Source organism: Vipera ursinii (assembly GCF_947247035.1).
Source record: "Vipera ursinii genome assembly, chromosome: 3".
In the NCBI taxonomy this organism is placed as follows: domain Eukaryota; kingdom Metazoa; phylum Chordata; class Lepidosauria; order Squamata; family Viperidae; genus Vipera; species Vipera ursinii.
In genome coordinates this window covers 61,751,806-61,778,589 of record NC_139516.1, presented here as the reverse complement: position 1 = coordinate 61,778,589, position 26,784 = coordinate 61,751,806, and the positions used below count along the sequence as shown (strand labels likewise).

At 36.0% G+C, this 26,784-nt stretch overlaps 1 protein-coding gene across 3 annotated transcripts in view; it reads right to left on the bottom strand.

Annotated features, from left to right (window-relative positions):
• Positions 1-26,784, bottom strand: part of OSBPL9 (oxysterol binding protein like 9) — an 86,743-nt gene that overhangs the window by 33,473 nt on the left and 26,486 nt on the right. For 2 of the 3 annotated variants that reach the window (XM_083359607.1, XM_083359608.1), the window contains exons 3-7: positions 26,468-26,546; positions 9,130-9,206; positions 4,852-4,947; positions 3,405-3,452; positions 950-979 (exon numbers count right to left, since the gene is read on the bottom strand). In XM_083359607.1, coding sequence (XP_083215733.1) covers positions 950-979; positions 3,405-3,452; positions 4,852-4,947; positions 9,130-9,206; positions 26,468-26,546 — 330 coding nt within the window. The remainder of the gene's footprint in view (positions 1-949; positions 980-3,404; positions 3,453-4,851; positions 4,948-9,129; positions 9,207-26,467; positions 26,547-26,784) is intronic. The other variant, XM_083359606.1, reaches the window with a different exon arrangement.

The following is a 26,784-nucleotide window of genomic DNA, read 5'->3' as shown; positions in this document are numbered from 1 at the left end:
TTTCATAGATATTGTTATAAATATCTAACAACCTTAACAGAATAAATGAGGATATAGGATATACTTCAGAGTTTCTTAAAATTAACTCCTATTTTACCTTTACTGCATAAGGTCCATTGCTTGTCCTTCCAATTTTAGACAAATGAAGGGAGAAGACCCTTCAGGACTACTTAACAGAAAGGAGCAGACTGAGGAAAACATCCTTACATACTAAATCAAAGATGCATCTACTTTAAGTAGTATCTGCACATTACTCTGTACACATATACATATATAAATTAGTGAATGGAAGCTAGGAACATGCTGACTCTATGCCAAGTCCAATCCTGTCCTGCTCTGCTCCCTTAGCATGTAATCCCCATAGACCAGCATTTCACTTCCGGGAAAAATATTGGTTGCACTTGCAAATAATCACAGTGTATAAAATTTTGATAAACAAGTAATTAATAGCTATTGTTATGGTTATTTAGAAGTGATTTCACTTTAAAATACATTATTCTGATAGCTATCTAATCAAATAGATCTTGTCTTGTAAATGTAGTGTGTGTGTGTGTGTGTGTGTGTGTGTGTGTGTGTGTGTGTGTGTATAAAAACTACAATGAAATTCACCTACCTTAGAAGATAGTCAGAAATGAATAAATTTAGTCTACTACAAGGTGAGAATTATTCCTGCTGATATAAATCATTTATTTCACATTTCTCCATTAATGTATCATAAGAAGCACTATGATACAAGTCACGTGTGGAAGAAGGGTAATCATACCAACTCATTTAAAGTATTCTACTAGTAAACACATTGTTAAAGATGAATATGTACATAAATATGAACAAGACTTTAAAAATATTTTAGATTATCCTCCTTCATCCTGGTCCTCCTCACTGCAATGCATTCTAAGGGAATCAGATGAAATACGATTTCAAGTGCATAGGGATTTTAAAAAAAACTTACACTGGTTGTTTCTCTGAGGTTTTCAATCTTCTGCAAACACATATAAAAAAACATTTAAAGGTAGAAATGATATTCTTTAAATAGATTAATACTGTTTCTTGTTTATTTCTAACCAAAAATAAACATTATCTACAAAACTGAACAGTGCAAACTCAGACAGGCAAGTTGTATTAAGTCTCTGGGATCTCAAGCACATTCCAGACAAAATATTGCTTTACCAAAAGATTAGCAGACATCCTTCATCACTGTACAATGACCCTGATATTATTTTTTCTTTGATAAGAAGCTAGAATGCAAACGCTGCAACTTACCAGCACATTTAGCAAATCTCATAGTACAAATAACTTGCCTCTACAAACTTATTCTGTGCTTATGCTTGAAACTTATTATTTATACTGCCAACTCCATCTATAAATAAACAAAAGGACTCTTAAAATAGCTAGTTTTAGCCACATTAGAGTCTTTTAGTTATAAGCAAATTTGCCGAAAAGTTTTGTTTAGCATATTTGAAAATTTTAAAATAATTATTTTGTATTTCCAAGTTATAATATTCAATCAAGATTCATGCTCAACAGATGTCCACATTTTTGCCTCTACTTATTTCTTCTACAGGCACAACAACTAAGTAAGCCATTTTTCAAAATTCCTTATAAATAGTAAATGCTTAAAGGATACCTCAAGAACATTTTATTCTAAACATATTTCTACTAGAAATAGATGGAAATTTTGATACTTGTCTTGGATCAATGGATTCGTTCAAAAGAAAAAAAAACAGAATTCATGCAACGAATCAGAATTCATGGTGTTAAATTATGGGGTAACAACAATCTGACATTTTTTCTTCTGATATGGACAAGTTTTTAAATGCTAATTGCCAGAGAAGAAATCAACTATCATCTTTTATAACATCAAACAATCATTACAACAGAGTAGATTATAAGTAATTATAAAGTCTCATCTCTCTAGCAAACTTATATAAGAAAAAACACCTATTCAATAGTTAAGACAATTTTTCTCAATCTACGTACGACAGTCTTTCCCTGTCTGCACTCTGCCAATGCTTTGATCCCCAGTTCACATAATTCTCAGCCAACTGCTCTCTGTCCATATTGGATAAGAATTCTGAAGGGCACTCAAAAACATCTAAAGGGGATCAGGTTGAGAAAAACTGTCTTAAATGTATTTTATAATCAGCATGTTACTCTGTTCTAAATACAAAATGGTCCTTATTTTAGCAGAGATGGCATTTAACCTTTTATAAGAGATATATCCCCACAGGATCTCATTGTGGGGGCAAACATGATCCAGCAAAAAAAATGTGTTTTCCAAAAGAAAATACACTAAAATACAAATAATCTTTTTTGCCTGGAGGGAGATCCGGAGCAAGGTTAACAAGCTGCAGGACTATCCCTCCCATTCAGTTTTGTTTTGTTTTTGTAATAGGAATGTCAATCTTATGGAAGCAAGTCTTCCAGAGTCAATATCCCCTTATTTATGAGATCCTACTCGTGGAACAGCTTGCCTTCAGAAATCGTGGGCGCTCCATCACTGAAGGTTTTTAAGAAGAGACTAGACAGTCACTTATCTAAAATGGTATAGGTTCTCCTGCTTGAGCAGGGGGCTGGGCTGGAAGACCTCTAAGGTCCCTTCCAGCTCTGTTCTATTCTATTCTATTACATTTGGGCAACAGAGAATTGCTGGTTATTTTCATAATTTAGTTGTGCAGGTGCATGCACAAGTATCTGCATGCGGCAATTTGCATAAAATACTTTGGCACTTTCGACCTCCTGAAAAGAATGGAAAAACAAGCAGGCAAGCCCAAGACAGTGGTGGCAGAGAATAGGCAGAGAGAAAGATTCAGAGGAATCAACTGGTTCTGTGTACATTAACTGCAGAAGGAAAAAAAATCAATGTGATTGTTTTCCAGACCAGAAAAAAACCAAACTTCTAAGCTGGGAAAAGCAAAAGCAAAAAACAGCTTCCATTCCTGTTGAAAGCTCTCTGTTAGCATCCCAGATGTGATGCTTCCTGAACTCAGTGCTTGAGTTAACAGCACGTCATCTGCAAACACTAAGTTCCTGGGTAAGAAAAGTAGAGAGAGTTCTCTATCCATATAGTGATGGTTCCTTCTGGGCTACACAGAAAGTAATAGATATTACCTTCTTTAATGACCTTGCCGAAGAAGTGTGGAACAAAACTAGAGGAAGGACCATTCTGTATGTCACAGTGAGCTTTGAGGATCAGATATAAATCCATAGAAGTAATTACCTTATTTGAATGAAATATTATTATTATTATATTTCTTATTATTCTGTAACTATTTTTCCTGCACCTACTAGATAGAATCTATAAACAAGCTATACTTTATTTATTACCTATACATAAAAAGACCAGTAAAGTTGTATCTTAGAAAGAAATTTATAATCTAAGGTCATCTGTATAAAAATATACTTGCTTTTCTCTGTTCATCATCTTTGCAGTTCAGAAGTTTTTCATCAAAAAGCTATAAGAAAAAAATGTTAAAAACATGGGAAAAACTTAATAATTTAACAGGATAGCAAATCACTTTAAAAAGTACATTAGTTTCTGTAGAGTAAGAGTAAGTATATTTTTTATCTGTCTTACCAAAAATAATATTCACATTGCCTGTGGCTTTAATAATAGTTTTTATCTAAAACAAACAGTTGCTTCCATTAATTCATAAACTCATTTGCTTTCATTGCAAACTGTAAAGAGCAATCATAGGAGGTGGGATGGGAAATAGGAATATACTCTGATCACAATAATACATATGTGAATAATCAGCATAGTACTACAAACAGGAGAATTTTCATGATTAAAAACATGAAAAATCATTTTCATGATTAAAAACAGATGGGGCCAGTTCTGCCCCTTTTGTATGCACATCCATGATAAAGGAGTGGGGCTTTGATTGTGACCATTACCTTGACATTTTTTTGGAGTGGTACACAATCATATATTCACGTTAAGCTAAAAAAAACATTTCAAAATCATTGCTTTAGAAATAAAATATACTACTGCTTCTATTTTTATTATCAAATATTTTCTTCATTTCCAAGATCAATTATTTGAGCCATTTGATAACAAACTAAGTCAATTCTACTTAGACTTGAAATCTAGAGCAACTCTGGTTGAGGGGGTTAAGGCACCAGGCTAGAAATCACGAGACCGTGAGTTCTAGTCCCATCCTAAGCATGAAAGCTGGCTGGATGACTTAGGGACAGTCACTCTCAGCTCAACTCACCTCACAGAGTTGTTGTTGTTATTGTTGTTGTGGGGAAAATAGAACAAGGAAGGAGTATTAGGCAGGATAAAAATTCTAAAAAAAAAATCTATAACATCACAAATTAACTGTGATGCACATAATGTAATGCAAAAAGAGACATATAGACAAAATTGTTTAAATAAATGATCAAACAACAAAGTTTTTTTACATGCACTTAAAACATCTAGATTCAAAACTCACTGAAATTGAAACTTTTAAGTAGAGTTATTTTAGATTTTTGATTGATTTTCAGTTTTAATTAAGCATTATGAAATTAAGCTTAGATTTTACTTAAGTGAAGCTTATACTGCTGTTCTTAGAACATGACTATAATGTGGAAGTCTGCAGATTCTAATTTCCACCTAAGCTCCTTAGATCTAATCTCTTGAAGCAGGAACTGTCAACATACTATCTTTGTATTTTGAAACAGAGGTTAGAAAGGTTATTTGCTTTTCAAGAAAATACATTCAAAATTCCAACTAAAAATGTATGCTGTTCCCATTTCTGGCATTATCTGCAAGAGAATTATACTTCTGAATTTTAGAAACAAAATAAAGTATATAATTGCTAGAAAATTATTTACATCTATAATGGAGTCATTACAGAATTAACATACCTTCAATTGGTCTATCAAAATTTGTAAATAAGCATCAGCTTCTGTAAGTTTTTTATCAAAATCCTGGACACTTGGAACAAATCCAGGCTCCACACCCTATAAATAATAAAAAATCAAATTAAGCATAAGAATTTGTTTTTGTTTACCAACATGCAAGAAAGCAAATTCTTTAATTTTCCAATGTAATACTAGCTGTAAAGTTATTTTTAATTCCTAATTCAAAAAATATTAGAAGATATTACCTCATTTAGAACATATTCTTTTTAAAAAAATCCTTCTCAAAGTTGATGTAAAGTTAGACAATTCTGGCTGTCTAGGAAGGAACTTTCAACAGCAAGTAATATAGTTTACTGTTTTACTGCTTTTGTCTTCTAAAAATTAACAGGATTCAAAAATCCTCACATTTAGTAGAATTATGACCAAGGCTTTTGAAAACGGAACAAACTATTAGCAATAAACTACAAGTTTAGAGCTTTTAAATAATTCTATCATTTTAGAACTTTATTTTTATAATCCTGTACAGTCTGCCTTACACTGATAAGTTTGCAATTGGATGTCTTCTGCAGGCCTCTTTTGTTACTAATAAGGTAGGAGTTTTCAACTGACCTACTTCTCTGATCATTCTAGAATTTGTGTTTAAAAAGTTTGCCACACAATTTTAATATTGCTTTTTTTGTGTGTTGGCTCCTGGTGATTGCCTGTAGTTTTTTAAGCAAGGTTTTTCAGAAGTGGTTTACCACTGCCTGCTTTCTAGGACTTTTCAAGGTCACCCGGTTAGCTTTGTAAGCTGACAAAATCTTCTCTTAAGTTCACCAACCAGATGGGCCAGTTAAATATTAAGAATGTATGAAACTGTTAAAGGTTGCGCACTATCCATATGTAATTAAAAGGGTTTTCTCCTCTGAAAAGGAATCTTTTTAAGTGAACAGCACCAAATTTCTGTATAAAAATAAAAGTACTTAAGGTAAAAGGTAAAGGTTCCCCTGCACATGTGTGCTAGTCGTTTCCGACTATAGGGGCTGGTGCTCATCTCCATTTCAAAGCCGAAGAGCCAGCGTTTGTCCGAGGACGTCTCCGTGGTCATGTGGCCAGCATGACTAGACACCAAAGGGGCACGGAATGCTGTTACCTTCCCACTGTAAGGTAAAAGGTAAAGGTTCCCCCGCACATGCGTGCTAGTCGTTTCCGACTCTAGGGGCCGGTGCTCATCTCCGTTTCAAAGCCAAAGAGCCAGCGTTTGTCCGAGGACATCTCTGTGGTCATGTGGCCGGCATGACTAGACGCCAAAGGCGCACGGAATGCTGTTACCTTCCCACTGTAGTGGTCCCTATTTTTCTACTTGCATTTTTACATGCTTTCAAACTGTTAGGTGGGCAGAAGCTGGGACGAGTAACAGGCGCTCACTCTGTTACGTGGCACTCGGGATTCAACCTGCCAAACTGCCAACCTTCTGATCGACAAGCTCAGCGTCCTAACCCACTGAGCCACCGCGTCCCTCAAAAGTACTATGTAGTAAATACTTGCAGTCTTTATTAAAAAAAAATCACATGCCACTATGGATGCTTTACTGCTTTTTTCTTTCCTTTAAGCATGTTTACAATTCCCCCAGAAATACACTATCATTTTATTCTTGCACAGTTGTGGCTTCTCACTGCTTACAGAAAACCTGATTTTATTCTTGTAATTCCACATTCTGTATAGCTTTGGCTATGTAAGGAATTCAGATAGCTAAATTCATCCTTAGTAGGCTGGTCTAACCATGTGTTCATTAAGGAAAGCCTACTTTACATGTTGACCTGCAATTTGAAAGCAATCAGTATGTTGCTATCAGCTATATAGCAAACTTATAGATAAGGAAGTCAAATTCTCCTGACATCATTAACTCTATAGCTTTCAGTATTAATGGCTTGCCTCACAGTCCAAATGTTAAACCCAGCAAAAGACCCATTTAAATAACAGAAGTAGCAATAGGAGTAAATCAATTAAGTCATCCACAGTCCAGTTTGAAAGCCAAATTGACTCTGAACCTCCAACATCCGATGCCCTCATTTCCAACATCCAATTTCGGCGATTGATGACACTGAGCGGAACTAGTGAAAACGCGGAACTGCAAGGAAAGGATCCGCCGGGTGGGTTGCCTACTCGCCTTATTTTACAAGATCGCATCAACTCCGGACGCAAAACGGAAAGTGGGACATTCGCAAAAGCGCGCTTGCTAGTCAATATGCCGGCGATCGGGGAAAAACGTAAGCGTCGGGAAGGGGGGGAGGGAGGGTTGCTCGAGAATGCCAGCAGACGAGAGGATTTCCATTCCCTTTTTCTGTCAATTGCGCACGTCACTACCCAACATCTGCTCCTACTCACACTAGCCATTCTTTTCAGAGCCGGTCACGCCTCTCGACAGGTTATTTTTACAAGATCTCCCTCCTCTCCTTTCCCCACCCCGCCTTCTCCCGGTAGAGCGGCCGCGTCGCCAACCCGCAGTTCACAGAGTGACCGTCTTAAAGCCAAGCGGGACCCGATTGGCTACGGGTCAGGTGTCCTTTAGCCTGATCCGTCCTCCCTCCCGCGGATTCATCGGGGAAAAAAAACACGAACCGTCAAAACGCGATCGCTTTAAGCGGGGACTCCGACGGCGGAGAAACAGGAAGAAAAATGACCACGCGAAACCCACTGCTGGCTCTGCCCTTCGCAAACCCATTTATCGTCCTAGAACTCCTCGCGCAACGCAGACGATGCCACGAATCCATTCATTTTCTCCGCCCCCATTTTAGCATTTCGGTACGCCTAACTTGCTTGCAATTGGCTACACGGCGTTAAGTTGTGGTGTTGTTTTTTTTTTTTTTTTTACTTTTGGCTCACAGTGATCATCCGCCGAGTTCGATTCCCCGCCCCTCTCTGCGAGTTTCAGCTTAGCGATACAGAATCTCCTTACTACGGAGCGGATTTAAACATTTTTTACAATGTTGATAAACTGCCTAATATTTATTTGACAGGTATCGACAGAACCTGCCTTATTCTGCCCCGGAGCTTTCCCATTCTTCAGACTCCTAGCTGGAATCTTAGAACCAAAAAAAAAAAATTGCTCTAAGGGTCAAAGGGACAGTGGGGAGAATGAATCAATATGATCTCTGTGTCTGAGAGACCATGAGTTTGGCAAAAGATAGGAAGAAATCGAATAGTCTTAAGGTGGATAGACTTTCAAGTAAAACTTCTTAACAGGCTGCAACTGTCCATCTAAATCTAGGATTGCTTTTACAAAGATTTATTGTTTGAAAATTATTGTGAATGCCATTTAAATGTTCCACAGCAGAACACTTTTTTTTATTCAATCACACTATGCCCAAAGTGAAAATGTTACAATTTAGTCTTAAAAAGAACTCCCCACTTTGTAATATGAAAGAGTATTTCAGAGTTGAATTACGCTGATTCAAATTATAAAGTTTAGAAGAAAGTTAGTCATGTTTTAATGTATTTGCTGATGGTTTTTTGTTTTGTTTTGTTTTGTTTTGCTGGATTGCTATAAACACAATTTAAGATTTAAGGCAATAAACCAATTTTGGTAAAAGCTTTGCCTGCAGATGTTTATATGAGGAAAAGACCTAGTTGCGTAAGACATACCCTAATTATGATGATATAGTCTTATTTTTACCAAAAATAGACACACTCATGCTTTTTCCTTAAAACCTAGATTAAGTTCTATTTAGTTCCATTTACAAGCTTCCAAACAACAAAGATAGTTGCACTGAAGTATTTGGCTTTTTGGTTTTATTTTGAATTTTTTAAAAACTTCAAAAAACCCAGAAAACTTAGAACAGTAGTATTATTTTAGTCAATGAATTTATATAGCTGTTCTCTATTTTAGCATAGAGAATTTACATGTGTTTCCAAACCTGACATGCAGCTATGGATGAATATATAAAACAATTCAACAAAAATACAAATGATAACCGCACGCCTGTTGCTGGAAAGATACTAAACAAGACATATTTGAAAATACTTTCAATTAATGTCCCTAATTTTTCAGTTCTTAATCGAACAGTTTCTCTCTGTCTATTGGCAATACAGTGCTATTTCAAAACTTATTAATTCAACTGAAATGCTTTCTGTTTGAAATATTTTAAATGCTTTGATTTTATAATTAGTACTGATATACTGTATTTGCAACAGAAAGTTGTATTCATCTGAATATACTCTGGAATGTATTCATCAATTTTTATGAATTCATTTGAGCAAATACTTTTAACAATTTTATAATTTTAAAGCAAATGAACTTACTTGGAGCTGAAGAGTATGACGAAGGATAGTTTCCTCTAAAGCATGAATCCATTTCTCTCTTTCATCAGCATCTCGAGCTGAAAGAATATTAAAAATGTACTTGTGGCCTTAATTTAACAAATATATAAATAGGGAGACACGAAAGAGGCAAGCAGACAAGAAGAGGGCACTGCAGGGGGAATTCAAAGTGGGAGATAAAGCTGCCAAAAAGCCTCAGGCAAGTTCACCCAGTGTTTCACTGCAGCCTGCTGGAACCTTTCCGCAGTTGGGGGATCCTACAGTAACTGGATTTACGATCCAAATAATATGGAAAGGTCCTATATACTTGGGGCCCAAACTTCTTACAAGGCTGCCTCAGGTTGAGAAACTTTGTAGACCAGTACACTATTTATATAAATACATAAACACCACCCAGAGTAACTTTTTATGGGATGGGCGGTTATACAAATTTTATTAATAACAGTATTTGACTAATAAATAAAACAAGAAGGCTAACATGTCAGTCTATCGTGGATTATTTCCTTACTGATTTTTTCCTAATTCTGGGAACAGATATTATGTATCTTACAATAAGGCTAATTGGTAGGAACCAGCCTCTTTCTGTTTGAACACTAGTCTTTGTATTTCAGAAATATTATGGGCCTGAAAACAATAGCATAAAGGAGACACAAATTAAAATGTGCTTCTGATTTAATAGGTTTGTTTTTAAAATATCAGGAACAATATAATGAACCTTATTAATAGTAACCTTCTAAATCACAGTAAAGTTTCTTTACATGCTAATTAACCAAATAGGTAATATAATTACAATAGTTCACTACAAATATTAATTCCTAAAATCAAGATCACAACAAAATAAAACAAAAATGTAGGGTCTGCTATATACTATTGGCTTACATTCCACCTCAACTACCCTAGCTGAAAGATACTGTCAACTTTACCACGCAGGCCATAGAGGAACATGACAAGATAAGTCAATTCTACTTTATTATAAAGCTACACTAATAAAATTTTGAAAATACAATTCTCCTACCATTATAGTGAGGCAATTTTAATTAATAATAGGTCATATTGTGCTTATCTTTGGTTTGCTGTATCATGGCTACCCACACACAACAATTTAGTAGGTTATGATTGGTTATAACTGTTAGCCATTTGAAGTAGGCTACATTAGGAAACAGCCACAAGAACTATTCTACTTTTTTTTAAAAAAAATAGTTTTTATCAAAAGATTTTACATATATAGTAAAAACGTTCAAAGAAAAATATAGTAAAATTAATGTGGAAAAAAAGAAGAAAAAGGAAAAAAAAGAAAAAGAAAAGAATTATATATGTATGGATTCTGATCTTTCTCTTAGCAATTATACACATAATTCTGATCAAACCTCTTTAAGATTATGTCGTAATTCCCTTCTTTCTATAACATATTTTTCTAATCATCAAAAATTCTATTTTATTATATGGTATAATAACAGAATCTTGAAAGGCTTCTTTCCCTCCCTCTTATAACTGAGAGAACCAAGGTAAGCCAACCCTGAATTTCTTTGTTATTCCTTTCAGGGCTAAACTGGTAATTTTTGTAATGGCTGCTGCATATTTCCTTCAAGGCTATCTCCATACTCCTCTACAGTGGCCCAGTTTCACTGAAGTGCTGCTGTTCATTTGCCTGCTTGTAAAACTCCTCCCAAATTCCCTCATCTGTTGTTTATGCTAACTCTGAGAAAAGAAGCAGGGCAATGTTTTTTCAGATGTTGATGTTCTTATACTGGATTAGTATTTTGTTGAATGTATCCATTATTTCTCAAATTGAAAGAGATTATGAATTGTGTTAATAAAATAGTACATTTTTATAAGGCAGACAAAAGAGACTATTATGAAGTCTCTGTATGGAAAGTTGAAGCATTGTATCAGATTTTAATAATATTAATCAAATGAAAAAGATCTGCTATAAAGAAATTTCAAATGTTAGATTTACATTGCTTCTAATCTAGGTGTACAGAAATACCTATTCTGATATTTATGTATTTACAGGACTTACATGGCCACCTAGCTCATATAATGGATTCAAATGGCTCACAACAATCCATAAAAAAACATAAGTTAAAAGCAAAAGTAACACCCCCCCCCTCCACACACACACACTGAAACAATCGTCCTCACAGCTCAATCTTCATACTAGCCCTCGCTTCCACTTGGGGAAAAAGTCAGATCTGAAGGCTAAAAGGTTATGGATCTGTTGGATCTCAGGTGGGAGCTGTTCCAAAGGGAGCAGCTACCGAGAAGGCACACCTCTGAGGTCCTTTAACATCCTTCCCATCTAACCTAGTAGGATAGACAGATACCCTCAGGGATAGGCAGTCCCACAAGAAACCCAGCCCTATGTATGGAGATGCTACCGTAGCATCTTCAATTGTACCCAAAAAGCAACTGGAAGCTAGAGTTGCTCATGCGGGAATGGTGTTATTTTGATGAACCATTTCTAAAACTGCTGCTACTTTCTGGACTATCTGCAGTTTCCAGGTGGTCTTTATCATCCCTACTATTAGCAGCAACAAAACTTATATAAAATATTTGATCTTTCTAATGATGGAATCTAAAACATTTACTCAGAAGCCTCAATGCACTCAAACCCAGGAGAAGGTATGAATTATACAGCCTTAGATCCCTTTATGTCTAAATCATAACCAAAATATTGTCCCTATATACTATTATATCCAGCGGAGTTCACAAGGTCCATCTTGAGAAGATAACTGGATTTAATTATAGTAGTGTCATAATTCCTGGTTGTAACACTGATTATTCTTTCCAGAGGATATTTCAATCAATTTTACTTTTTGGATTCCCAAATTTTAATAATCAGTAGTACAGTTCACAACTGTATAGTCTCAGATTCATTTCTACTGAACATAATTAGTTTATCACATGCTTTACCTGTTGCTTACCAGTCTAAAAAAACACTCTGAATGTATATATTATTTAAATCAATTTCTTATCCTTCATAACATGTTTCATCTAAAAGTTTAGTGATAATTTATATAAAATTAAACAAAGAAGCCCCTCATTTTCCCTTTGCATTTTTTTCATAACTAAACCCTACCATTTTAACGCTTTCAAATATTCCCAGACAAAACTTGCTGACAGTTAACAACATGTGTATCTATGTCACTATTATCAAGAGCTATTACTAGAACTGAATTAAAACACAGTTACAGGAACAGCTTGGTGTCATATTAGATTTTGGTTACTATATAATTTAAGATGAACACTGAAGCATGCCTCAGATACAGTAGAAATCTAGTGTAGATACTACAGCAAGAGTATTTTTTTCTAGAAATCAAGCAATCTCCATGGCAAACTACACATATTAGTACAATTTCATAACACTTTCCCAGAAGTAGTCAAATGGAAATAGATATGAATATACAACACTATATAATACTATTGTAAGATAGTTGGTAATATACACACATGAATAATGATTAGAAGACCTGAATAAACCAAAAAATGATTACATCTTTCAGCTGACTAGTATGATGAAACACCATCAATACAACCTATAGTCTAGAAGTGAATACAAAGTGACTCATACTTCAAGTACAAACCAGTTGAAAACCCTTAGTTATAGGTTCCTATTAAATACTATAGCATGACAGGAATTTATAACTGAGGAATTAAAGTCATTTTAAGATCACTGGTTTTAAACATTTTATTTTGAATACAGGAAAAAATTACCAATCCATATCCAGCTACAGAAAATTATTTCATCCACACCATCAACAGTAACTGCACTTGTTATCAGCAACTAGCACTGCTTTTACAGTATATATTTCATCTACACATACAGGAACAAACAGCTCAAATACACAGGAGACAAAAGATAATGGGAAGGGATGAAAAGAGAAAGCACAAGGGAAGAGAAGATACAAGGGCAGTGTTTTCTGAGTAACACATTTTATATGCACTTATTGGTCAAGGTTCACAATTTGTCCTATTATCTATTTTAAGACAAAATCCAACAGATCCTCTGTTCATTATTTCTTGTTAGCCACTTTGAGTTCTTTATTACCATGGCTGACAGTGGAATCCACTGGTTATTTCCTCTGTCTCAGAGTCTCAGTGCAAAACTTTGAAGCAATTTATAGAATGAGTAGGCAGGGCCATTTATTTATTTAAGAGTCTGGCTCACCTCCAACAATTGAAGGTAGCTTACCTGGGATGCTCCCTTTTATCACAACAGCAGCCCTCTGAGATAGGTTGGCTGAGAGAGAATAATTTATTCACAGTAAATTTCCATGACTAAGAATGAACTTGAACTATTTCTTTCCCACATTCTCCAGAACCTGGTTCACATATAAACCTGGTGCACATATACTCAGTGCAGTCTTATCAAAGACTCTTTAGGCTCAGATAAAGGATCATGCACAGAGAAGGCACTGCCACGCTTTTGCAGTGTTTACCAGAATGTATAAAGGATCTGTTCTGTCTCTTGAGAACAAATCCCACCTGTGCTAAGTAAATCAGCAGCCAAAGGTGCCTCAAGTGTACAGTCATATTTAATGAAATAGGGCTATAATTGCTGCACCTAAGGGCATCTTGCTTGATTTCAAAATTAAGTAGATACTGTCCTCATAAATTTTGTAAGTATTGTAATCTGTTTATTATTGGGACTACTTCTTCAAATGTTTAATAGTGTTTAAAAGAAAATCATGTTTATTTAGAACCTTTTCTACTTTTAATTATTTTATCATCTCTTGTATTGAAATGCCTATAAAGAGGGAAGGGCTTTTGTCTCCCTCTCCACATAGTCTTGGCAGTTGGATAGTATATTTTTAAAATATAATAATAATAATAAGTTGGAAGGGACCTTGGAGGTCATCTAGTCCAACCCCCTGCTCAGGCAGGAAACCCTATACCATTTCAGGCAAATGGCTGGCCAGTCTCTTCTTAAAAACTTCCAGTGTTGGAGCATTCACCACTTCTGGAGGCAGGTTGTTCCACTGGTTAATTGTTCTAACTGTCAGGAAGTTTCTCCTTAGTTCTAGGTTGCTTCTCTCCTTGACTAGTTTCCATCCGTTGCTTCTTGTCCTGCTTTCAGGTGTTTTGGAGAATAGCTTGACTCCCTCTTCTTTGTGGCAGCCCCTGAGATATTGGAACACTGCTATCATGTCACCCCTCACCCTTCTCTTCGTTAAACTACACATACCCAATTCCAGCAACCGTTCCCTATGTTTTAGCCTCCAGTCCCCCAATCATCTTTGTTGCTCTTCTCTGTACCCTTTCTAGAGTCTCGACATCTTTTTTACATCGTGACCACCAAAACTGGATGCAGTATTCCAGGTGCGGCCTTACCAAAGCATTGTAAAGTGGTATTAGTACTTCACTTTATCTATATAGTCCTTTTATATTTTATTCCTTAAGTGTTTCCTCTTGAATAAAAAGTTGAAAACCATTCATCTGGCTTGCATTTTTTAAAGCTGACTATGCAGCATCTAGTTTATTTTTAAGATCGATTCATTATAATATGAATGGCAGTAGTTCCCCTTTCTCTGATTCCCAAAGAATTCAAAAAATGCAGAGCACTATAGGTTGAATTCTGACTAGTGTTTATACCTCATATATTAAATTATTATTTCCAAAATATGTAATTTGTCATATGATTTCAGTAAACCTTTCTATCTCACTTTCTAGCCAAATGGAACAAATGTTTAAAAAATAAGTCTGCTTACAAATAGTTCGCAGCTATCCAAGATTTTTTTTATTCTATAGATTTGATTGCTTTATCTAATGTAAAAAAAACATAACACCTGAAGTGGGATTTAGATTTTTTTTTTCTCACCAGCACTTTTAGTCTTGATTCTGCCATTTCTGACTGACTTTGCCCTTGGAAAGATTTTGGAAAGAAAAATCAATTTGTATCTTCCCATCATAAGAAGTTATCATATTCAATATTTCACCTACCTCTAAAACAGAAGATAATACTGTTAATCAGAAAGAATCTCCCAGTGCCTCCTCTTTGAAAGGGAATTCTTCAGATACTGTAAACTGAAGGCCTAACTCAAAACATCTTGAGAAAATAAATGCTATCCATTTACTCATTTCATTGGGCATGGTTTCAAGATAGCGCAACCATGGTGTCAGGTACCCTTAGGAAATTCACTCCCTTTTCTAACAGTTTATCAAGTCAAAGGTAGAATCAACATTGCAACTTTTATAGTGTGATAACTGTAAAATAATTGCCACTCACCAATGGGAGTACCACTACTGTACAGGCTTGAAAAAATATTACATTTTTTAATGATAAATCTCACTGTCTTAGTCACATAATGAATGAAATGTCTGCAATTCTAGTAACAACTGATGTAAATAAATGTACACTCTCATGATTCTGCAGATTTTGCTAGTGCCAAGTGTTTCATAATATGAGAAGAGCTTGATAAGGAACTCCTGTACATTTTAAAAAATCATAGCAACCTCCAAACTCTCTTAATAATTTTTTGACTACAAAACTAAATATGTGTGCATGTTCAATATGTTCAACACACCTCTAAAACTGCAATTTTCTATACAGGGGTTTACTATTTCATAATAAAACTCAAAATATTATATACTACTGAACAAAATATTATATACTACTATTGAACAATGTTGGGTAAGAGACATTACAGTAAGGGCCAGAAGAAACAGTGTATACCACTGCATCATAAAGAATTTTGAAAAAGAAATAAGCAACTTCTTTTGAGTAGATTCATATAACTGTCTTTTAATGTTTTAACTTTCTAGATCACAATTCCAGATAACATTTAAAAATGGTTTCCAACTACTTTTCACCAAATTGGCCTGAAATGGAATAACTGCATATTTTACATGTTTTAAGCACACATCCTAAATAACACCAATATTAACAAAAAAATTACCACATAAATAGGAGCAGGTCTTACATCTGATGTCATAAACACTAATGTTTTATCTGCAAGTGTAGTTCAAATCAAGCCAGAACTAATGAAGAATTTATTTTTCTTGCCAGGTCACATTAAATATATTCCCATAAAGAAAATCCTAGTATTATTGAATATGCAAGATTTTATAGTATGTCAATAGGCTTGGGCAAATCATTCAGATTTGTAAACACATTCCACATTGGTAGACCTGGTGCAATTAGTCTTCTATACATTAACATGCCTGATCAGAAAACCAAGAACAGGTCCCAAAATAGTCATGTCTTGCCTCTAAGAGACATGGATATTTCAATTCTTGGACTTCCGGTGGCGGCGCGGCGCCGAAGACAGCCTTCCCGGGCTGCCCGCGGCTCAGCTGTTTGTTTTTTCGCCCGAAACAGCGCCGATCAGCTGTTCGGGCGAAATTGAAGCCCCCTCCTCGGGAGAAGAGGAGGGGGTGAGGCCCCAGGTAGGGGTAGAGTTCTCCGGGGCCGCCTGAGCTTGGAGCTTGGGCGGCTGAAGGATTGAACTCCCCCGAAGCCTGGGTTGCTCCCAGCTGGCCGGCGTCTCTGCTCCGAACTTCTTGGAGCAGAGCCAGGCGTCTGCGAACCATCCCTGCCTGAAGAAAGGACTATGATTTAAAGGAGCAGGCAGAGCGGTACAAGAGGAAAAGGTGAAGAGGATTATTTTACTATACTCTCGAGCTTGTTGGACTTTTTAAACTTTAAGTGAAAGTGCGTCATAATTGAGGACTAAAAGATGGCGGCGAAACCTCCCCCTAAAACTCTTCGGAGTGGTGGATCCTCGCCGGTGCAACAATCATCACTACAGGCGTTGCACCCTCCTGAAGCGCTGGCATCGAAGGATTTGCGAGATGCTTTGGATAAACATGCCCAGGTACTTTTGGAATCAATTAATCAATCAATTGCTGATAAATTTGCACAGATGGAGGAGAAATTGGAGAAATTGGAGGAGAGAATGGAAGAGAGGATGGAACAGAAGTTCAGCGTGATGAAGGTAGACATTTTGTCTTCAGTGCATAAAGTGGCGGAATGTGTGGAAGAATTAGATGAAAAAATGGATGATCTGGCTCAAAGGAATGCTATATTAGAAGTAAAAGCACGGGAGAATGAAAATGCAAGAGACAAAGTGGAAAGGGAGTTAAGCCTAGCCCAATATTACCAGATGCAGTTTGCTGTCAGAATCAGAGGTTTAAAAGAGAATATTAAAGAAGATTTAAAGCAGCTGATCTCTGAGGCTCTCGAAGTGGTATTGAACCAGCCAGCATCTGAAATAAGAGCAGCTATGGATAAAGTGTTTCGGGTGAATTCATGGATTGCCAGACAGAGAAAGTTGCCTAGAGATGTGGTGGTTTATTTTGCAAAAAGAGAAATTAGAGATCAAGTTATACAAGCTGCCTATGATGCTAAAGTGGTGATTGCTGAACAAGAAGTCTTGGTTTTAAAAGAAATCCCTCCAAGGATTTTAAGGGGAAGGAAGGACTATACATTTCTTGTGCATGAGCTTAAGCAAAGAGATATAAGGTTCAGATGGGAGATTCCAGATGGGCTGATGGTGATGCATGAAGGTAAAAGGTATCGGCTGATTACTGTGAAGCAAGCGCGTGATTTCTACAATAATGTCTTAAAAGCAACCCCATTAACACTTCTGGAAGCTGGAAAGGGATCTGGAGAAGGAGAATATCAAGAGGATGAAACAGAGGAAAGTGGTGCTGGAGGAGATCAAGCTACAATTTCTTTGGATGATCCTAGAGAGCAAAGAGTAACGCGTGCTGCTTTAAAACGAGCAAAGAAAATAAAAGAACAAGATCTGCAAAAGTCTTCAGATTCTTCACAACGCACATATAGTCAAGCTGTGGGAGGAGCACGGCCTAAAGAAGTTAGTCCTATCAAAGCTGTGGTCCAAGAGCTTTTGGAGGATATGCATGACAACTAAATTTCTAACCTGGAATGTTAATGGACTAAATTCACCGCAGAAGAGGAAGAAAGTTTTTCAATATTTAAAACAATTTAAGATAGATGTTATATGTTTGCAAGAAACGCATATTAGAGTTTTGGATCAAAAGCATTTACTGAACTTGAGACTGGGTACGCAATTTGTTGCTTCTGCAGAGAACAAGAAAAATGGAGTGGTTGTTTATGTTAAAAGTGCCTTAACAGCAGACTTAATTGAAGCAGATAAGCATGGAAGATATGTTATGATTGAGCTGTTGTTAGAAGGTAAAAAGACGCTTCTAGTTGGATTATATGCACCTAACCAACAACAAGCTGACTTTTTTAGCTTACTTCACACAAAGCTTACCCAGTTGGATTATAAATCTTTTATTTTTATGGGAGACTGGAATGGTGTTTTGGATGTACAGTTGGATAAGGCTGGAGCTTTTAAGCGCATTCCAAGTCATGCTAGACTGCCTAAATCTTTTTGAAATGAAGGATGACCTGGAATTGCGAGATATTTGGCGTGAGAGACACTTGCAGGAGAAGGATTATACTTTTTATTCTGACAGACACCAATCTTTTTCGAGGATTGATTTTATTTTGTTGACTAATGATTTTTTTTTGAGAACTAAAAAGGTGAAGATTTGTGCAAGAACTATCTCTGACCACAGTCCAGTTTGGTTGGAGATTGATAAGGAGAAAAGAGATAGGCGCTCGTGGCGCGTAAATGAGAATTTGTTTAGAAATCAGAGAAATGTGGAAGAATGCAAACAGCGGACGAAGGATTTTTTTGAGATTAATATGAATAAGGGTACCTCTATGGATATGGTTTGGGATGCTAGCAAGGCCTATATGAGAGGGGTGTTGATATATATGAATAATAGACATAGACGTGCAGTGGAAACTAAAAGGAAAGAACTGGAGAATGAAATAAAGGAAAAAGAAAAGGCTTTGATTTTGAACCCAGAGGATGTGAAGATCAAGGAGGCTATTAGACTGCTAAGAGGACAATTTGATAAATTAATGGCAGATCAAGTGGCGACCAATCTGCGGTTTGCTAGGCACAATACTTTTTGCAACGCTAATAAACCAGGCAGATGGTTAGCTTATAGACTGAGGAAAAAACAAAGGGCCTCTAATATAGATAAGATTGAGTACAAAGGAAGGGTTGTGTTTCAACAGAATCTTATTAAGGATGCTTTTGTGGATTTTTATTCGAAATTATATACTAAAGAGGAAATTAATGTAAAAGATATTGATATATACTTGGAGAATGCTAGCATCCCGGTTCTTACGCAAGTACAAAAAGAGGGGATTAATCAATTGATTACAGAAGAAGAAATTTTTACAGCAATTAAGGAACTGAAGGTGGATAAAGCGCCAGGCACGGATGGCTTGACTGCGGCCTATTATAAAAATCTACAATTAGAGATGATAAAGCCGTTAAAGGAACTGTTTCAGACAATTCAGAGGGGGGAAAGGTGCCACCGTCTTGGAGAACAGCTTTTATCTCTTTGATTCTGAAGGAAGACCAGGATGCTACTCAAGTTAAAAATTACAGACCGATATCGCTTTTAAATACAGATTATAAGATATTTGCTAAGGTTTTGGCTAATAGACTGATGAGGGTTCTGCAACAGGTGATCCATGGGGATCAAACGGGGTTTATTAGTGGTAGGCAAATGAAAAATAATGTGAGACATATAGTTGATGTGTTAGAGTTTTTGGAAAGGCACAACCAGATCTCTGCAGCGCTAATCTTTTTAGATGCTGAAAAGGCCTTTGATCAATTGAATTGGCAATTTTTGTTGAAAGTTTTAGATAAAATGGATTTTGGGGGAAAATTTTTACAACCGATTAGGGCATTATATCAAAAACAAACTGCCCGAATCATAGTTAACAATAGCCTGACAGCAGCATGTAATATTGAGAAGGGCACAAGGCAAGGGTGTCCGTTATCGACCTTGTTATTTGTGTTAACATTAGAGATACTATTGGTTAAGATTCGGAACTCGGAAAAAATTAAGGGGATACAAGTTGGAGATCAGGACTATAGATTGAGAGCATTTGCAGATGATCTGGTTGTTACAGTGACCCAGCCAGAGAACTCTGTTGTGGACCTGATGGAGATAATAACACAATATGGGAAGGTTTCTGGATTTAAAGTAAATACACAGAAAACTAAAATTTTGGCTAGAAATATGACAGTTTCAAAGAAGGCTCTCTTAGAAGGATTAACTGGATTTGAGATTGTTAAAAGGGTTAAATATTTGGGGGTGATTTTGTCACCCTCTAATACAAAGCTATATAAAAATAATTATGAAAAACTATGGGGGAAAATTCAAAAAGAATTGGAGAGTTGGCAAAAATTGCAATTGTCTTTGTTGGGACGGATTGCAGCAGTGAAAATGAATGTCCTGCCCAAATTTTTATTTTTATTTCAAATGATACCGATTCTTAAGAAAGATTCTAATTTGGAGGAATGGCAGCGTGGTATCAATAAATTTGTGTGGGCAGGGAAAAAGCCACGAGTTAAACTTAAGATTATGCAGGATACTCGTGAGAGAGGTGGCCTTAAATTGCCTAATTTTAAATTATATTATGAAGCTGCTGCATTAGTAGGAATAAGCGATTGGATTAATTTGACGCAATTGAGGTTATTAAATCTTGAGGGCCATGATTTGTTGTTTGGCTGGCATGCATATTTGTTGTATGATAAGAAGGTAGATACTGTGTTTAGGATGCATATTTTAAGACAGGCATTGCTGAGAGTTTGGAAGAAGTATAGACATAAGTTAAGCAGCAAGATACCATTGTGGGCAATTCCAAAACACGCAATAGAAAATATACATGCTGGTTTCAAACATGATGTGACTACGTACAAGGAAATTTTAAGCCTGGAAAGGAATGTTTGGTGTTTGAAATCATATAGTTTCTTGCGAGAAGAGAAGGTTGTTCAAACTTGGTTTCAATATATTCAACTGCGGGCCAGGTGGAAAGAAGACCAGAAAAATGGATTTGCAATGACTGATGAAAATTTGATAAAGCAAATTAGAAATCAGGGACCAGCACATATCAAACGGATATATCTTGCATTGATAGAGATTGATTCAGAAACAGAGCTTGTTAAGGATTGTATGATAAAATGGGCCCAAAACATTCAGGAAGTTATTACAATGGACACGTGGGAAAAGATTTGGGTGAGGAATGTAAAATTTACTCAAGCTCAAAATCTAAGAGAACTTTTACAAAATGTTTTATAGATGGCATTTAGATCCTAAAAAGCTTGCAAGTATGTATCCGAATTATCAGCCTAAATGTTGGAGGTGCGGTGATGAAGATGCAACATATTTTCACATATGGCGGACATGTAAAAAGGTTAAGGCTTTTTGGATAAAAGTCTGGTGGAACATGCAGAAGATTTTTAAACAGAGGATAAAGTTTTGTGCGCAATTTTTTTTGTTGGGAATAATTGTTGACGCTACAGTTGTGGACTCCAAGTTGATGTTGAATTTAGTTACAGCAGCAAGACTTTTGATAGGTCAATATTGGAAGAAAGAGGAACTGCCGACCATAGAAGAGTGGACTTTAAAGGTTTCTGACCTGGTAGAGATGGCGAAGATTTCGGCCTATTTGAAAGATCATTCGCAAGAACGTTATATTATGGAATGGAGAAAATGGATTGAGTTTATCCAGAACAAGTATAGGGTTAAGAAGTTTTATGTAGCATTCGAATAAGTCTTCTTTCGTTTGTTTTTTCTTTTTCTATTCTGGTTTTTTATATATATTTAATATTGCTAAGGTGTGTTTTATCCTATATAAGCTAGAGAGTGATGGATTTTAGAATTTATAGTTGTTAGTATATGGTTGTTTATGATTGTCTTTTTATATATATATACCTTGTATTTAGCTCTGGGAAGTCGGGGGGGAGGGGGGGAGGGAGGGGGGGAGGGGGGGAGGTTGGGGGGAGTAGGGGGGGAGTAGGGAGGGGGAAGGGGGTTTTTTTAAAGGAAAACTGTATTTTAAAACTTTTCAATAAAAAAAATAAAAAAATAAATAATAGGATATTTCAATTCTGTGAGCTGCTGGTTTAAGTAAGTGCTTTTGAAGTGGTTTTCTGAATGGTTTCATTTCCCAGATTATTATACTAATAATCAGTCAATACAGTTCCTAAAAAAGGAGAAAAGGTAGCAAAAAAAGGTAGCAAAGAGAAAAGGTAGCAAGACTAACATATTTCTACCGTATAGCTTTAAAGCAAGGAGATAATTACAAGGTCTTCTTCTTTAGTGCTTGCTTCCCTCTTAAAATTTAGAAACACTAAATATCAATAGAAATCTAGAAAAGAGCTAATAATTCCTTGCCCTATAAAACTACCATATATTATATATCAACACTAAAATGCAATTATTATATTTTTTGAACATGATAAAACATAATTCTAAAGCCTATACGATGTATTCCCCCCAAAATCTGAAGATAACCAAGAGATTATAGTAGAAAATTCCTTATTGTATCAAACCAGATCTCACTGACCAAATTTCAAAAACTGCAAAGCAGGTTTTACCCATCTCTGCTCCAGCCATGGCAAGGAGGAGGAGACTGTGCACTTAAGAAATAAAAATTGAAAAAAGCCTAATATTCTCAATCCCTTGCTAACTAGATCAAGATTCAATATTGCAAATTATGTAGTTTAAAAAAACCTTGATTCTCTTGTACAGTTTTAAGATACTATTCAGTGAAATCCATAAACTTTTCCATAGCTAAGATTTGTTGTTGTAGTTATATTTTTAATTCCTAAAAATAATCAACACAGCAATAAGATTCCTAATTAAAAGATAAAAATAAAGTTTTAGGATACAATGTTTTGTAATTATTCAGAAAACAAGAACTTCCAGAAAATTGAGCATCTCCGCTATCACTTGCAAAAATGTACAAGTTTGAATTTAGACTATGGAATTCTGAGCAAGTGTGAAATTTATGTAATTTTTATACTGCTCCAATCTACTAATTCTGGATAAGTTAGAAGGATCTCAACACCAATCCTATCATACAATGACATCAATGAAAATAAAAAATGGTGTATTTCATGAAAAGTCCTCTTAAAAGGTTTTCATAAGTTTTATAAAAAACAGGAGAAAAGTGGCCAAAAGAATCTGCAGAGTCAAAATGTTCCACAACTAAACTATAACAACTAAAGCATCATCTTCTGGTTCAAACCTCCCTTCATATGGGCAGTGCTATCTTCAACAAGGTCCCTCTTGACAGCCAAATATGCAGTCCTTGTTGTAACCTGGCACTATACTTTACAAAGCTGTATAAGTTACACTCTGTATTTTAAATTGGAACTAAATGCAAGAACCAAAATAAAAGGTGTTTTACCCACCAGCGATTTAACAGCTCCATGTAGTATCCTGTATTGATTTAAGTGTGTGATAAAGGTCACTGTTGCCAATGCCTCCTCTCCAAGCAGGGCTATAATTTGTGCAGCAACCAAAACCAACCAAAGGCCTTCTTGGCCACAGCTTCTTCCACTAGATGCTGAGAGTCAAAAAGGAACCCCACCTCACAAACCTATTCCTTCAATAAACAATACTGTACCTGTACCCTAACTAGAGCCTCAGTGTCAATCTTACATAATGTGACTTGCATCTAGCTAGCACAAGGGCAGTACTGGTTATTCCCTAGGTTTCTTAAATTGTTGTGGCCATATGTCCTCCCCGCCCTTGGTATCATGGTTCATACAGAACCTGAAACTTGCAAGAGCAAAACTCTTGACAGGAGAACCTCATTAGTGCCTAACCAAATCATATTACTGTTGTTATTCAGCGTCAGCCTGTTATACCGGCAGCTGAGTCTGATGATTCTGAAGAGGAAGAGGGGCTTGGAGAGCCTTTGGTGTCAGAGGGAGGTTCTGATGCACTGCAGGACTCTCAGCCTGGCCTCTCCCGTCATGTTCCTCATCAGACTCAGCCATGTGAGCATGAGGTATTGGACGTAGATGATTTACAGCTGGATCTATTCAGGGATGCTAGGAGCAGGAGGCAATCCAGCAGAGTAGAACAGAGAAAGGCCATGAGGCAACTCGGTGAGAGGAGGAGAAGGCAATGAAAAGCCACGCCTTGGGACTGCTGATAAAAGGGGAAGGTGTGGGAGGTGCTGGTTGCTGAAGGCAATCGTTTGAAGATCTTCTGCTAGAGTCCTGATCTGTTATTCCTGTTTAACTCTTCTTTGAACTTTTGATTTCTTTGTAAATAAATTTGGTTGGGTTTTTCCAGCCTGTTGACTATAAAAAGGGGTTGTCCCTGACATTCAAACAGGACCAGTCGTAGGCTGGAACAGAACAATTACTAGAATCTACATGCTCATCACCACTGAAGCATAGATAGATACAGTTTTATTATGTACAGACTAGGCATTTACTAGCACTGGCCTGAATGTAATCACTGAATAATCTGACCACCACTTACTGGGACAGAAGAGGAAACCTGCACTAGTGTACAAGTATAAGTTTCCCTTTTCCTGCAATGGCCTACCCAGCATTCTCTCTGCCCATCATTGTCAAAATGTAAGCCCAATCTCTTCACCCACAGAGCCGTATCCCAACGCACATAACCATTTAGCCATTCAACATTTCTGCCCCAAGAGGTTCTTCATATTGATCGATAGGATAAGGAAATGCTCGTATTGATCTGTATACAGTATGTGTATCAATATGTTTCTGAAGGTATAATTGGATAAATTCTAAAATTAACGAACTGCGTCAGCTCTTAGAATGTGCAGATGTAATTTCATTTCTCTCGAATACTGAACCAAATGTAAGGAAAATCTTTGCATTTCATAATACAAATGTACCGTATGTGTTTGTGTGTTAAAACATAACTAGAACTTTTTAAAAGTACAATTGTATTTTATTGTTCTTAAGTTGATAATAGGCCATAGATAATAGCATTGCTAATACATAAGTAATTGATCCACATAGCAGTAATCTCCTAGATATATTTAGTCTTTGTTTTAAAAATTGCAGCAGCATTCCATGCTATATACCAATATAACAGTAATGTTAAATTTCAAATAATTAAACAATCCAAGTATAATTAATTTTAGTGGATATTTCAAAGAAAAATATAATTACATTATTTTGTTTATGATGGCCTTATCTCTCAGTTCCTTTAATAGCTGCAGTAGAAAACGATATTCATCAAGCTATGCAACAGAGCTAATACCTTCCGAAGTGTATAGATTATTAGCATTAATTTTTCTGCTGCAAACAATGAGGTTAAAAATTTGTATTATGCTGTATTTTGTAGTTTTAGTCAGAAATTCCTAGACTGTGAGATAAATATACATAGTAATACTGCAAACTTGTAATGCAATTTGTTCTATTTTGCAATGTTTAATGTAATCCCCTTCCCACCAAAAAGCTACAGGATAGCCAAGTAACAGACAATGCAAGTTACATATGTACACACTATGGAACAAAGAATTTATCTTTATAGGAATTTCATGAATGTTGACAAATATCAGAATTTCCTATACAAAGATAAAACAAAGATACTCTACTATAAATTCTATAGATTTTTTTAATGCAGAATGAACCAATCTAATTTTAAAAAATAAATGCTTACTCATAAGGAAATAATTTACAGGTTACTGAGAATGAAAAACAAAAATTTAGCAATCAGAGAAAACAATTGTGATTTAAAGTAAAACAACAATCTTGGAAATGGTAACATGATATAGAATTTATATCCTAAAGCAGTATAGGTATAAACATATATTTTGCAAGCTATATAAAGTACAAATAAAAAACACAGTACCTTACCCTTTCTACTTGTCAACCATAGCATGCAATGACGAAACATAGCAGTAACAGATGGCATTGGAGTTAGTAAATATGAATAAAAAGGTAAATGGCAGCAGAATGGTGATTGGTTGACAAAAGCAATGAAATATAGATGAAATAAATGAGAGCATGTAAATCCTGCATCAGAAGTCCACCTTTAAATCAAATGTTCCCTCTCATCTCCCATTTAGATTCTATATCAACAAAAGCTGCAACCTTACATGGTCTTTGTGACTCTTTCCGTGCAGAAAGCACAACAGCAGTTCTTGATATTAAAGACCGGTGGTGCTTTCTTTCTTTCTTTTTTTTCCCCCCAAGCAAACCCATCAACAAAAAACCATTATTCTCTCCCCCTTCACTGATACAGCCTTTAAATTTTTAATCCGCACATGCTGCCAATGCTACAGTCTTTTCCAGCACATATGTATACACTGCAGATATAAATCCCTGCCTAACCCATGGTGCTCCCGACTCCAGAATGTTCTCTGTGCATTTTTAAGCACTCTAATCTCTACAGTTTTTAAAATTACTCTATGAATTGAACATCAGAACATTTTCTGTGATTGGAATTAATGTAATAAAGAGCTTTTCTTTCAGCTCACCCTGGAAATGGAAGGTTTTCTGATCAACAGTTATTGTGAAGGTGCTGTCGTCTTCATCATCTATACCAATCACAGCTCCCTGTGAAACAAAGAGCAAAAATCCTGATAAGCAAAGCAGTGACATCACAGCAGCATGCAGTCTATTTCTACAAGACTAGAATGCAAAATTCAGGCAAATTTTCCAAGCCTTACTGATTCAGTTTCTAAAAATTAAAGATAATGTTTATTAAACTAATTGTACCTTATGCAGATTATGACACTGCAACATTTTATTTCAAAACCCAACAGACAGGGGTGTTTTAGCAGGAAATTACAAA